The sequence below is a fragment of the Neofelis nebulosa genome, chromosome 17 (genome assembly GCF_028018385.1).
Source record: "Neofelis nebulosa isolate mNeoNeb1 chromosome 17, mNeoNeb1.pri, whole genome shotgun sequence".
Taxonomy (NCBI): domain Eukaryota; kingdom Metazoa; phylum Chordata; class Mammalia; order Carnivora; family Felidae; genus Neofelis; species Neofelis nebulosa.
The window spans coordinates 61486167-61499204 of record NC_080798.1 but is presented as its reverse complement, the minus strand read 5'-3'; the positions used below and the strand labels follow the sequence as shown (position 1 = coordinate 61499204).

Sequence of the window (13038 nt, the reverse complement as noted above, 5' to 3'; positions counted from 1 at the left end):
GCAAATCTCTCTCTCATTTCCTCCTGCCCGTGGCCGGCCTCCGATTTATCTAAATCAGGCGAAGAGCTGTCTCTCCTCCCCTTCCCCCCTCTGCCTCATCTGCAGAGCGCCGTCCCCGTGCATGTTCAGTAGGGTCGCTGTGACTCTGCCTCTGACCTCTTCCTCCCTGTTCCCAGCAGAGAGCTCAGAGGAGGAAGACGCCCCATCGTTCGCACCTTCTAGTTCAGTTGACGGCAATAACACAGACTCTGAATTTGAAAAAGGCCTGAAGCACAAGGCTAAGAATCCAGAGCCCCAGAAAACTGTGACCCCTGTCAAGGATGAGTACGAGTTTGACGAGGACGACGAGCAGGACAGAGTCCCTCCAGTGGACGACAAACACTTACTGAAAAAGGATTACAGAAAAGAAACTAAATCAAATAGTTTTATTTCTATACCCAAAATGGAAGTGAAAAGTTACACTAAAAATAACACGATTGCACCAAAGAAAGCGGCTCATCGCATCCTGTCAGACACGTCAGACGAGGAGGACGTTGGTGTCACTGTGGGGACAGGAGAGAAGCTGAGGCTCTCGGCACACACGATACTGCCCGGTAACAAAACGCGGGAACCTTCCAATTCCAAGCAGCAGAAAGAGAAAAATAAAGTGAAAAAGAAGCGAAAGAAGGAGACAAAAGGCAAGGAAGTGCGGTTTGGGAAAAGGAATGACAAGTTCTGCTCCTCCGAGTCGGAGAGCGAGTCCTCGGAGAGCGGGGAGGACGACGGGGACTCGGTGGGGAGCTCTGGCTGCCTCAAGGAGTCCCCACTGGTGCTGAAGGACCCGTCCCTGTTCAGCTCTCTGTCCGCCTCCTCCACCTCGTCTCACGGGAGCTCTGCCGCCCAGAAGCATAACCCCGGCCACGTGGACCAGCACGCCAGGCACTGGCGGACAGACAATTGGAAAAGCATCTCTTCTCCCGCCTGGTCAGAGGTCAGCTCTTTATCAGACTCCACAAGGACGAGACTGACGAGCGAGTCTGACTGCTCCTCCGAGGGCTCCAGCGTGGAGTCGCTGAAGCCCGTGAGGAAGAAGCAGGAGCACAGGAAGCGGGGCGGCCTGCAGAGCACGCTGTCGGACAAGAAGAACTCTTTCCACGCCAGCGTGGACGGCGCCATTCCCAAGCTGGACAAGGAGGGCAAGGTCGTCAAGAAACACAAAACAAAACACAAACACAAAAACAAGGAGAAAGGGCTGTGCTCCGTCGGTCAGGAACTCAAGTTGAAAAGTTTCACTTACGAGTATGAGGACTCCAAGCAGCGGCCGGAGAAGGCCATACTTCTGGACGGCGACGTTCCCAGTGAGGGCAAGCTGAAGGCCTTGAAGCACGACCGGGACCACTTCAGGAAGGAAGAGCGGCTCGGCAAGGTGAAGCCGGAAGACAGGGAGTGGCTCTTCAAGGAGGAGGTGGTCAAGGTTTCCAAAGACGAGAAGGCGCTGAAGAGAATCAAAGAGGTGAGCAGGTCTTTCCGAGAAGAGAAAGACCGCGGGAGTAAAGCAGAAAGAGAGAAACTAGTGAAGGAAAAGTCTCCCAAAGAGGAACGACTGAGGCTCCACAAAGAGGAAAGAAAGAGAAAGCCCAAAGACAGGCCCGCCAAGCTAGAGAAGAAGAATGACTGCAAGGAGGACAGGATTCCAAAGGAGAAGGAGAAGGCTTTCAAAGAAGAAAAAGAAAAACTGAAAAAAGAAAAGGTCTACAGGGAAGACTCTTCCGCTTTCGATGAGTACTGTAACAAGAGTCAGTTTCTGGAGAACGAAGACACCAAATTCAGCCTTTCCGACGACCAGCAGGATCGGTGGTTCTCGGACTTGTCCGATTCGTCCTTTGATTTCAAAGGGGACGACAGTTGGGACTCTCCAGTGACAGACTACAGGGATGTTAAAAGTGACCCCGTGGCCAGACTGATCCTGGAGACCGTGAAGGAGGACAGCAAGGAAAAGAAGCGGGAGAGCAAGGGCCGTGAGAAGCGGGACTACGGGGACAGGCGCAGCGACAGGGACGCCTTCTTCCGGAAGAAGGACAGAGACTGTCTGGACAAGAGCTCTGAGAGGAGGAAGGAGCAGGCAGACAAGCATAAGGGCATCCCCGGCTGCCTTCCCGACAAGGACAAAAAGCGGAGGGAGTCCGCCGAGGGCGGGCGGGACAGGAAGGACCCCCTCGAGGCCGCCAAGGAGCGGAAGGATGGCAGGCCCAAGCCCGAGGAGGCCCACCGGGAGGAGCCGAAGGAGCTGGCTGGCGAGGCCAGCTTCAAGGACAGGCCCGACTGTGACTTTGGGAAGGGCCCCGAGCCCTGGGAGAGGCTCCATGCAGCAAGGGACAAGGAGAAGAAGGAAAGGGGGAAATTAGAGAAATACAAAGATAAGTCCGGTGACAGAGATAAAAGCGAAAAGTCTGTCCTTGAGAAATGTCAGAAGGACAAGGAGTTTGATAAATGCTTTAAAGAGAAGAAGGATCCCAAGGAGAAGCATAAGGACAAGGAGAGAAAGGCGTCTCTTGACCAGGTGAAAGAAAAGAGGGAGAAGAATTTCCCTGGACTTCTCTCCGAGGACTTCCCTGAAAAAAAAGACGAGAAGAAGGGTAAAGAGAAGAGCTGGTACATCGCCGACATATTCACAGACGAAAGCGAGGACGAGAAGGACGAGTTCGCGGCCAGCGGGCTCCGACTCGGGGACGCCGGGGACGCGCCGCGGGCGGACGGCCCCCAGGACACCGACCGGCACCGGAAGCACTCTGCCGACCGGCAGCACTCAGAGAAGCAGAAAGATCGAGAGCTCCGAGAAAAGAAAAAGGAGAAGGGAGCCGCAGAAGGGGCCAAAGACAAGAAAGAGAAGGTCCTGGAGAAGCACAAGGACAAGAAGGACAAAGAGGGTGCGGACAAGTACAAGGACAGGAAGGACCGCACCTCGGCCGACCCCACCCAGGAAAAGAAGAACAAGCAGAAGCCTCCCGAGAAGCTGGAGCGGAAGCCCTCCGCAGAGGACAAGGCCAGGAGCAGGCACCGCGAGAGGCCGGACCGGGAGCACTGCCGGGACAGGAAGGTGTCGAGGAGCGCCGAGGCGGAGAAGAGCCTGCTGGAGAGGCTGGAGGAGGAGGCCCTGCACGCGTACCGGGAGGACTCCAACGACAAGGCCAGCGAGGTGTCCTCCGACAGCTTCACCGACCGCGGGCAGGAGCCCGGCCTGAGCGCCCTCCTAGAGGTGTCCTTCACGGAGCCCCCGGAGGAGAAGGTCAAGGAGAGAGAAAGGCACAGACACTCTTCGTCCTCGTCCAAGAAAAGCCACGAGCGGGAGAGAGTCCGGAAAGACAAGTGTGAGAAGAGAGACAAGAGCGACGATTACAAGGACACAGGCAGCAGGAAGGACCCCGGCCAGTACGACAAGGACTTCTCGGACGCCGACGCTTACGGGATCCCTTACGGCGCCAAAGCGGACGTAGAGGACGAGCTAGATAAAACCATTGAGTTGTTCGCCGCTGAAAAGAAAGACAAAAACGATTCCGAGAGAGAGCCTTCCAAGAAAGCGGAGAAGGAGCTGAAGCCTTATGGCTGTGGTGCCGCCGGTGCCCTCAAGGACAAGAGGCGGCGGGAGAGGCACCGCGAGAGGTGGCGGGACGAGCGGGAGAAGCACAGGGACAGGCACGGCGACGGGCCCCCGCGGCACCACAAGGACGAGCAGAAGCCCGCGGCCAGAGACAAGGACAACCCTCCAAACGCACTCAGAGACAAGTCCCGGGACGAGAGCCTGAAGCTCAGCGAGACCAAACCGAAGGAGAGATTCAAGGAGAACCCCGAGAAGGAAAAGGGTGACCCGGTGAAGGTCGGCAACGGCAACGACAAGCCGCCGGCAGCCAGAGACCAGGGCAAGAGAGATGCCCGGCCCAGAGAGAAGCTTCTGGGCGACGGCGACCTGATGATGACCAGCTTCGAGCGCATGCTGTCCCAGAAGGACCTGGAGGTGGAGGAGCGGCACAAGCGGCACAAGGAGCGGATGAAGCAGATGGAGAAGATGAGGCACCGGTCCGGAGACCCGAAGCTCAAGGACAGGGCGAAGCCCGCCGAGGACGTGCGCAAGAAGGGCCTGGACGGGCCCGCACGGAGGCCGCCGGTGCCGGACCCCGCCCCGAAGGACAGGAGGCCCAAGGAGCCCGCTCTGGCCCCGCCGGCCGCCGACGGCAAGCCCGCCCCGGGGCCGGCCGGGGACGCCAGGGACTGGCTGGCCGGGCCGCACGCCAAAGAGGCGCTGCCCGCCTCCCCGCGGCCGGACCAGGGCCGGCCCACCGGGGTCCCCACGCCCGCGTCCGTGGTGTCGTGCCCCAGCTACGAGGAGGCCATGCACACGCCCAGGACCCCGTCCTGCAGCGCGGACGACTACCCCGACCTCATTTTCGACTGCGCTGACCCCCAGCCCGTCTCCAGCACGTCCGCCAGCGCCTGCTCCCCCTCGTTCTTCGACAGGTTCTCTGTGGCAGCGAGTGGGATTTCGGAAACCGCGAGCCAGACGCCTGCGAGGCCGCTGTGCACGAGCCTGTACCGTTCGGTGTCTGTCGATATCCGGAGGACCCCCGAGGAAGAATTCAGCACTGGGGACAAGCTGTTCAGACAGCAGAGCGTCCCCACCACGTCCGGTTACGGCTCGCCAGGGCAGCGCCTGGAGGACAAGGCCCCCGTGCCCCCAGGTCCTGCCGAGAAGTTCGCCTGCTTGTCCCCGGGCTACTACTCCCCAGACTATGGCATCCCCTCCCCCAAAGCGGACGCTCTGCACTGCCCGCCTGCGGCTGTGGTCAATGTCACCCCCTCCCCAGAGGGTGCTTTCTCTGGTTTACAAGCGAAGTCCCCCCCTTCGCACAGAGATGAGCTGTTGGCCCCGTCCATGGAGGGGGCCCTTCCGCCTGACTTGGGCATCCCCCTGGATGCCACGGAGGACCAGCAGGCCACTGCCGCCATCATCCCCCCGGAGCCCAGCTACCTGGAGCCGCTGGACGAGGGCCCCTTCAGCACGGTCATCACAGAGGACCCCGTCGAGTGGGCGCACCCAGCTGCCTCGGAGCAGGCCCTGTCCTGCAGCCTGATTGGGGGCGCCCCCGAGAACCCTGTCAGCTGGCCTGTGGGGCCGGACCTCCTGCTTAAGTCCCCACAGCGCCTCCCGGAGTCCCCGCAGCACTTCTGCCCCACTGAGGCCCTCCACCCTGCTGCCCCGGGGCCCTTCGGCGCCCCAGAGCCCCCTTACCCAGGCTCCCCTGACTCCTACCCTCTGTCGGCCACCGAGCCTGGACTCGAGGGCGCCAAAGGCGACGTGGTGGACACAGTCCCGGCCGCTGTGCCCGCCCCAGAAGAACCGGCCCCCTTTGCCCCTCCTTCCAGGCTGGAGCCCTTTTTCACCAACTGCAAACCGCTCCCCGACGCGCCCCCCGACGCGGCCCCCGAGCCTGCGTGTTTGGCCACCGTGACTCAGGTGGAGGCTCTGGCGCCCATGGAGAATAGCTTCCTGGAAAATGGGCACGACCTGTCGGCCCTCGGCCAGGTGGAAGCGGTGCCCTGGCCTGATGGCTTCCCCAACTCCGAGGACGACTTAGACCTGGGGCCCTTCTCTCTGCCAGAGCTTCCTCTTCAAGCTAAAGACGTTTCTGATGTCGAAACGGAACCAGTAGAAGAGACTCCCCTTGGCCCTCCGGAAAACGCCCCCGCGGGGCCCCCCGTAGTCCCGAATGGCGGGGATGTCCCTGCAGCGGCTGCCGAGGAACAGCCCGCACTGCCTCCCGACCAGGCGGCTCCCCGGCTCCCCGCCGAGCCCGAGCCGGAGCCCCCCGAGGAGCCCAAGCCGGATGTGATGTTGGAGACCACGGTAGAGGCAGGGGTCACGTCAGAGGGGACGGTCCCCCCCGAGGACTCGGACTCCAGCCCGGGGCCCGCACCGCCAGCCCCGGAGCGGCATCCAGCAGGGAGCGGAGACGAGGAGGCCGAGGGCCGGGACCCCCCGGCCGCGTCCCACGGCACCCCCGACGCCGCTGTCGTGGCCGCCGCCGCCGCCGCCGCCGCCGCCGCCGCCGCGGATGGCCCGGCCCAGGCACACGTGGAGGACGGGGCCGGCCCGCTCGACGGGGCCGGCCCCGAGGGACCTGTGGGCGGCATCCAGCCCGAAGCTTCAGAACCAGAACCCAAGCCCGCGGTCGAAGCCCCGAAGGCGCCCAAGGTGGAGGAGATCCCCCAGCGCATGACGAGGAACCGGGCTCAGATGCTGGCCAACCAGAGCAAGCAGGGCTCGCCGCCCGCCGACAAGGAGCCCGCCCCCGCCCCGCCCCCCCGCGCCAAGGGCCGCTGCTGCGAGGAGGACGACCCCCAGGCCCAGCACCCGCGCAAGCGCCGCTTCCAGCGCTCCAGCCAGCAGCTGCAGCAGCAGATGAACACGTCCACGCAGCAGACGCGGGAGGTGATCCAGCAGACGCTGGCCGCCATCGTGGACGCCATCAAGCTGGATGACATCGAGCCGTACCACAGCGACAGGTCCAACCCCTACTTCGAGTACCTGCAGATCAGGAAGAAGATCGAGGAGAAGCGCAAGATTCTCTGCTACATCACGCCGCAGGCGCCCCAGTGCTACGCCGAGTACGTCACCTACACGGGCTCCTACCTCCTGGACGGCAAGCCGCTCAGCAAGCTGCACATCCCCGTGGTGAGTACCGGAGGCGGGCGGGAGACCCGCTGGCGGGGCTCTGTCGTCCGTCCCGCGTCCCGCGTCCCGCGTGCGCGCCTCATCCGGGGCCTGACTGGCCAACCACGCGTGTGCCCGGCGCTCGGTCTGCTGGGTCGACGACGGTCACCCAGCTGGTCTGTCTGCTGTAGCTACGCCCTGCACACCTCCAGCTGGGGCTGCCCTGGGGCCGCTCGGTGCCCGCCTCTGCCGGTGAGGGTCTCCGCTCGGCCCTTTTAACACCCCCCGCTAAACACTCGGTGTTCCCGGTGGCCCCAGCTTGCCAACCGGAGGCCAGGCCTCACTGTCGTCACCGTGCAGCCCTGAGCAGCAAGCACCCTGGCGGCTTCCCCACCCCACTGTGGGCATTGGGAGCCCAGGGACCCCCGTGTCTGTGCAGACCCCGCCATCTACACACCCCACCTTCCAGCCGTCTGCATCCCCGCTTCTCCCGTTGTACCCTCTTCCTCGGGGTGGGCTCCTGCCACCATCCCCCCTGCCCAGGAACAGCCCCCCTGCAGCACAGCCACCACCCTGGGCCCCTCAGCACCTGTTCAGCCCAGGCGCAGGTGACTTGCTTCATCTCGGACCCTCCCACCCGCTTGGAGGGGAGCCAGGACTTCCGTTGCATTACCATCAGGCCCAGAACAGGCCTGCAGCCCACAGGGCCCACCTCAGAGCACCCCCCCCACCGAGTCACACTGGGTCGTGTGTTCTGGAAGGTGGCATCTGAGCTGTCTCTTTCTTCACCGGGTGTCTTCTGAATAGCGATAGGTGGCTCTGAGCGTCAGGTTCAAAGGGCGAGGCCTTGGGGGCACGGCTGCCGGGGCCACCACCCTCCCTGGACAGCCCAGTCTTCCGGCACTTTGATGGGGCAGGGGGATGGGGGGACAGACAGCTTTGAGCCCAGCAGGACGTCTGGCCCGGAAGCATCCAGGTGCTGGGTCTCTTCTGGGTCACTAGTTCAGAAAAATCTGGCCTGAGATTTCTGTTCAGTGACGTGTTTGGTTGCCCTTTTTTTTTAAATTTTGGTTTTCAAAACAGAGCACCATGACGTTCATGGAAAGTTCGGAAAATAGAGAAAACAGTAGGGGTCGCTGTGGTTTGTGTAACTTCTTATTTTCCACTGGGACTCCCGCCTTTCGTTCTAGAAAAAAAAGCTGTTTCCCTTCCCGTGGTCCCCACACCATAAAGCACCCAGGCCATTAGGGGCGGGCGGGCAGAGGTCAAGCATTCCTGGACTTCTCGCCAGCCAAGAGGGTGCGTCTCGGGGCTCAGTCCTTCAAGTGGGTGGGTGTTCCTGGTGCAAGTTCACAGCCTCACCAACCACCCCGCCCCCACCCCCGTGATTGCAGATCGCGCCCCCTCCCTCCCTGGCGGAGCCCCTGAAGGAGCTGTTCAAGCAGCAGGAGGCCGTGAGGGGGAAGCTGCGGCTGCAGCACAGCATCGAGCGGGTAAGAGGGGCCAGCGGGCACGAGGGGGTGGCGGGCGCCAGGCGTCTGTCCGGGGTGAGTCCTGCTCATCTGGCTGCTCTCCTCCAGGAAAAGCTCATAGTCTCCTGCGAGCAGGAGATCCTGCGGGTTCACTGCCGGGCAGCGAGAACCATCGCGAACCAGGCGGTGCCGTTCAGCGCCTGCACCATGCTGCTGGACTCCGAGGTCTACAACATGCCTCTGGAGAGTCAGGTGGGTGACCGTCCGGGCCCGGCTCTCGCTCTCCCGTCTCCAGCTTCCCAAGAGGAGCTGGGCCTCCTGGGATTCGGCTGCACTGTGGGCAGCGAGCGGGAAAGGGCCGCATCCCACAGGTAGTCCGGCCTGGTTCGGTTCCCCAGTCCGCACCAGGGCCGGGGAGGGTGGCGGCGACCGCACGGCGGGACACGCAGCAAGCAGCAAGCACCCTGGCCGTGTCGAGAGATGCCCCGCTCCAGGGTCCTCGTGGACGCAGTCTCCCCGCTCACTGAGAGTTACACTTGTTTTAGAGGAAAATTTAAATAAGAGACGAGTAGTATCCGGGCGACTTGCTCTGGGGAGGCCCCACCGGGAAGCTGTCCTGCGGCAGATGGGGGAGAGCAGGGCCCACGGCGAGGGGAGGGTCCTGCGGGCACAGACTCCCTGCCTGGCCTCACCTGCTGGCCGCTCCCAGCGTTGACCTGTGGGGTCCCTCCTGCGCCCCCGCTGCCCCACCCCCCACGCACCCAGGCCTGGGGTCAGACCGACACGGGTTTGCTCCCCGATTTGTTCTCTTCCCCAGCCGCCTCCGAGACTTTTTAAAAACAACCCTGAACGTGTCACTTTGGGCCTGTGCAAAAACACTGCTGTCTCCTCGGGCCTCTCCTGTCCCCTGGCCCGCGTGCGTGCCTGCTGCACCCCAGGCTCACGCGCTGCACGGGCCCCTGGGGCTCTGGGCAGCGTTCTCAGGCTGGCCGCGTGGAGACAGCAGTGGTTCCGTGGTTTTTAAGACTCTTTGTTTGCACATCAAGCGCTTTGCGTTCACTTACATGCAGTCTTGAAGAATTGATCGTAAATTTAAAAAATAAAAAAATTTTTAAAAATAAAAAAAGAAGAATTGATCTTAAAAAACTTTCCCCACTGGGGGTGCCTGGGGTCCAGAGTCTGAGCCCCTGCATTGGGCGGGGAGCCTACATAAAAGTAAAAAAATGTTTTTTAACTTTCCCAACTGAACGTAGTACGTATAAACACAAGATTGGTCTAGAGCAGAAAGAGAGTCTACAAGCCGAAGGGCTGGGGCCTCAGCGATCACCGCGGGGGCTCTGCGCCTCTGAAAGAACCAAGGGGCTGGAAGGCTTCCTGGGCTGCTTCTGAGCCTGAGGACAGTGAAGGCCTCCGCCCCGCCGAGCGTCTGCGGTGGGGCCTGCGCTCGCTTCCCGGGGCCGCACCACAGACACCGTGACGTGTGACGGCCTCCCGGGACCCCCCCCCCCCCCCAGGCCGCGGGGGCCGGTGAGACCACCACCCTCCGTCCTGAGGCTTTACCTGTCCGTGAGCCCGTCTGTGGGCGCGGGGCTGCCGGGCGTGAGGACAGGGACGTGGGGTTGGCGCCCCGGCCAAGACACCTCAGGTCTCTTCAGAGAGAATTACAGACCGAAGAGACGAAAGCATAGCCCTGCCAGCCTCACCGTGCGCGTCCCCGTGACTCCCAGGGAACGCGGTGCGGGCCGGGGACTGGGGGCGCCCGTTTGTTTGCGCCCAGCACACATCCCCGCACCACCACCCCCCCCCCCCCCCCCCCCCACTCAGTGGCCTCCTGGGGACACGCCAGCCAAGCTCCTCACGGAGGGGCGGCAGGGGGGTGACACGGACCGTGGGCTCCTCTTGACTCTTCCCCATCCAGCGTCCGCGCCTCTCCCCTCAGGGCGACGAGAACAAGTCCGTGCGCGACCGGTTCAATGCACGCCAGTTCATCTCGTGGCTCCAGGACGTGGACGACAAGTACGACCGCATGAAGGTGAGGACCCTGTGCCCTCCCCCGCCCGGGCGGCAGCGGGGGCGGGGGAGGGGGCAGCTGCTGCCGGATCTCCCCCGTTTGCAAGTGGCAGTGTCAGACCCCGTGAGCCCGGCTGATGCCTTCAGGGAGCTGAGGTCTCCCCGCCCCCCATGTTGCCTCCTTAGAGTGTCTTCCCTCCTGTCCAGGTGTGCGGGGAGCAGCTCCTGTCACCAGCTGGCGGTCAGACCTCTGTGGGACCCCACCTTGAGCCCTCCTCAAAGGTCACAGCACACACCCATCACCACTGCTCTGGACGTGCTGACCAGTGCAGCAGCCAGAGAGCATGGGTGGGAGCTAGAGAAAGATTAGCAAGTAAGAAGCAAATCCCCACGTGCAGGCGCTAGGGCCGTCCCACAGGGTCGCCCCCGAGAGCCAACAGACTCGGCGGCACAGTGGGCACCACCCCTGGGCAGCTCCAGGAGGCGGGGCCCGGGGAGGGGGGGGCACGCCCCGCCGGCCTCCCTAGAGCTCTAGGGGGCCGGGGGAAGGGGTCCGGAGCTCTCCATCCTCCCGGCCCCGGGGAGCCCGCTCTTGGAAAGGAGGACCGTGTTTCCCGGAGGCCGGCCTTACGTGCGTCCCCTCCCTCACTGACCCGTGACCGCGGTGCCACGGCAGCGCACGCAACCTGGGAAGGTGCTGGCGTGGGGTAGCCAGAGCCCAGAGCAGAGAGGAGCCCGCTTGGCGTCCACGGTCTCGGGCACGTCCCGGGGAAGGTCCGGGATGCTGTTGCACCAGGTCCCGCCAGCCGGGCCCGCAGGCTGCACGGGGGAGGCTTTCCTAGAGCAGACGGGAGCGGTGACGACATTAAGATCGGTGTTGGGCGATAGAAACGCCACACGAGCCCCACGCCCCGGATGTACAGAGAACTCATGAAACCAGTGCGAGGCCAGGTGGATAGAGCAATGAGCCCAGCGGGTCGAGTCCGCCCGGGCTCGGAGACGTGGCCCCGGTGCAGCGTGGGGTGGTGTCTTTCCCGAAGACCAAAGACGGAGCATTTAGAGCTCCTGTCCCCCCCCCCCCCACTCCCCGCGCCCCCCCTCCACACACTCCCAGTTACTTTAAGGCGAATCAGAGACGGCGATTCCCCGCCGTACATGCGCTTGCGCGCATCTGAGCAATCGAGACGCGCTGTGACGTCAGACTGCTCACGCCCACTTCTCTGTCCGTGTGTGCTGCGTCCGTCCCACCCCCCACCCCCCCTCGGCGATCGCGTCCGAGTCCCCGTGTCCGCCCTCACCTTTGCCCCCCAGCGCCCCCGATACAGAGCCGATACGGCACTGCCCGCGAGGACCTGCTGCCGGCGTTCAGTGCCCACAAATACCAAACGCTCCCGGCCTAGGTGACGGGTCACCAGCCGTAAACCAGGGCAGAGCGACACTGTCGAGATTCCGCTGCAACGCCCGGGGTGGGGGGCGGGGCGCTGGGCCTCACGACTCCCGGGGCAGGGCGTGGGGCGAAGGCGCGGGACCGAGGTCTCGCCTCGGCGCCCCTCACCTGTCGCGTTTCCCGCAGACGTGTCTCCTGATGCGGCAGCAGCACGAGGCCGCGGCCCTGAACGCCGTGCAGCGGATGGAGTGGCAGCTGAAGGCCCAGGAGCTGGACCCCGCCGGGCACAAGGCGCTGTGTGTGCACGAGGTGCCCTCCTTCTACGTGCCCATGGTCGACGTCAACGACGACTTCGTGCTTCTGCCGGCCTGACGCCCCGCGGGACGGCCACACGGGGCACGGGCGAGGGCCGCACGCGTCTGCCCGGCGCCGCTGCCGAGTCCAGGCAGTGCGGGGAGACCTCGTCCCTCGGGCGGGGACGTCCAGGGAGAGACCCCGCACTTGGCCCCTCCCCCCGGGAGCTGCCGCGGGAGCACGAGGAGACGGCGGCCTCGGGGTCTGCTTTCCAGGCGGCTGCACGGGCATTTCAGGAGCTGCAGAACGGATGTATTTTTTACAATTTCCTGTTCCATTCTGATCAACTAAAAGAAAGAAAATTAAGGCGGCCACCCCTCACGGACAGTGACCTCCGGGTCGGAGGGCGGGGACGGGCTTCGGACGGGCTGGGATACTGTGGCCGCGCGCAGGGCTGCCCGCCCGCTGCGGAGGGACACAGAGCCGGGACTCTCGGGTTGTGTTTTTAATGGAGTCAAATCCACGTGGTTTGTATATTTTTTCCTTTAATCTTGGGCATTTTGTTTCTCTTTCTGAGAACATAACTTGAAACACTACAGAGCCAATAATCATATAAAAAGTGTACCCGTAAACGCTGTACAGTTTTATACACATTCACAATGTACTTTTGCTGCCTTCTAGATAATTTATTTTGCAACACATTACTGCACAGTTGTAAATAACTTATGTACTGTAACATCACTTCAGTTATGTGTAAAGAAATAAATAAATTAATTAAATGCTCTTTGTACACGACAGGCCCTCTCCAGGAGGGGCCGACATGCGGGACCGACGGGGGCCGCCCCACTGGAACACCACAGTGTCTTCAACTACGTTGCTCCCCATTTACTACCTTTTTTTTTTTTTTTTTTTTTTAAACTAATTTGTCCCTTTTCCGGTCTTTACTGGGTCCCAAGCCCCACCCCCACCAAGCTGCACAGCTCACAGCGGGGACAGGGATCCCTGAGCCATTCATGTCCTGTCCCCGGGGCAGCCAGACCTGGGCTTGGGGACAGAGAGGGCCAAACCCTCCCCCCCCCCCCCCCCCCCCCCCGGGGCTGGCAGGTTCCCCAGCGACGCTGCAGCTCTGCAGGGGTCCCGACCACTGGGACCCCCCGTGCTGCCAGAACCAGCTCGGAGGACAGGAGTGG

The 13038-nt window shown here is 62.8% G+C and overlaps 1 protein-coding gene across 26 annotated transcripts in view; it reads left to right on the top strand.

Annotated features, from left to right (window-relative positions):
• The window catches only part of ANKRD11 (ankyrin repeat domain containing 11), a 183172-nt gene extending 170545 nt beyond the window's left edge, over nucleotides 1–12627 (top strand). For 19 of the 26 annotated variants that reach the window (XM_058708036.1, XM_058708040.1, XM_058708020.1 and 16 more), the window contains 6 exons: nucleotides 177–6706; nucleotides 8080–8178; nucleotides 8266–8409; nucleotides 10076–10189; nucleotides 10375–10540; nucleotides 11741–12627. In XM_058708036.1, coding sequence (XP_058564019.1) covers nucleotides 177–6706; nucleotides 8080–8178; nucleotides 8266–8409; nucleotides 10076–10189; nucleotides 10375–10540; nucleotides 11741–12357 — 7670 coding nt within the window. In that variant the 3' untranslated portion in view covers nucleotides 12358–12627. The remainder of the gene's footprint in view (nucleotides 1–176; nucleotides 6707–8079; nucleotides 8179–8265; nucleotides 8410–10075; nucleotides 10190–10374; nucleotides 10541–11740) is intronic. The other 7 variants (XM_058708046.1, XM_058708047.1, XM_058708045.1 and 4 more) reach the window with 5 other exon arrangements.
• The last annotated feature ends 411 nt before the right edge of the window (nucleotides 12628–13038 follow it).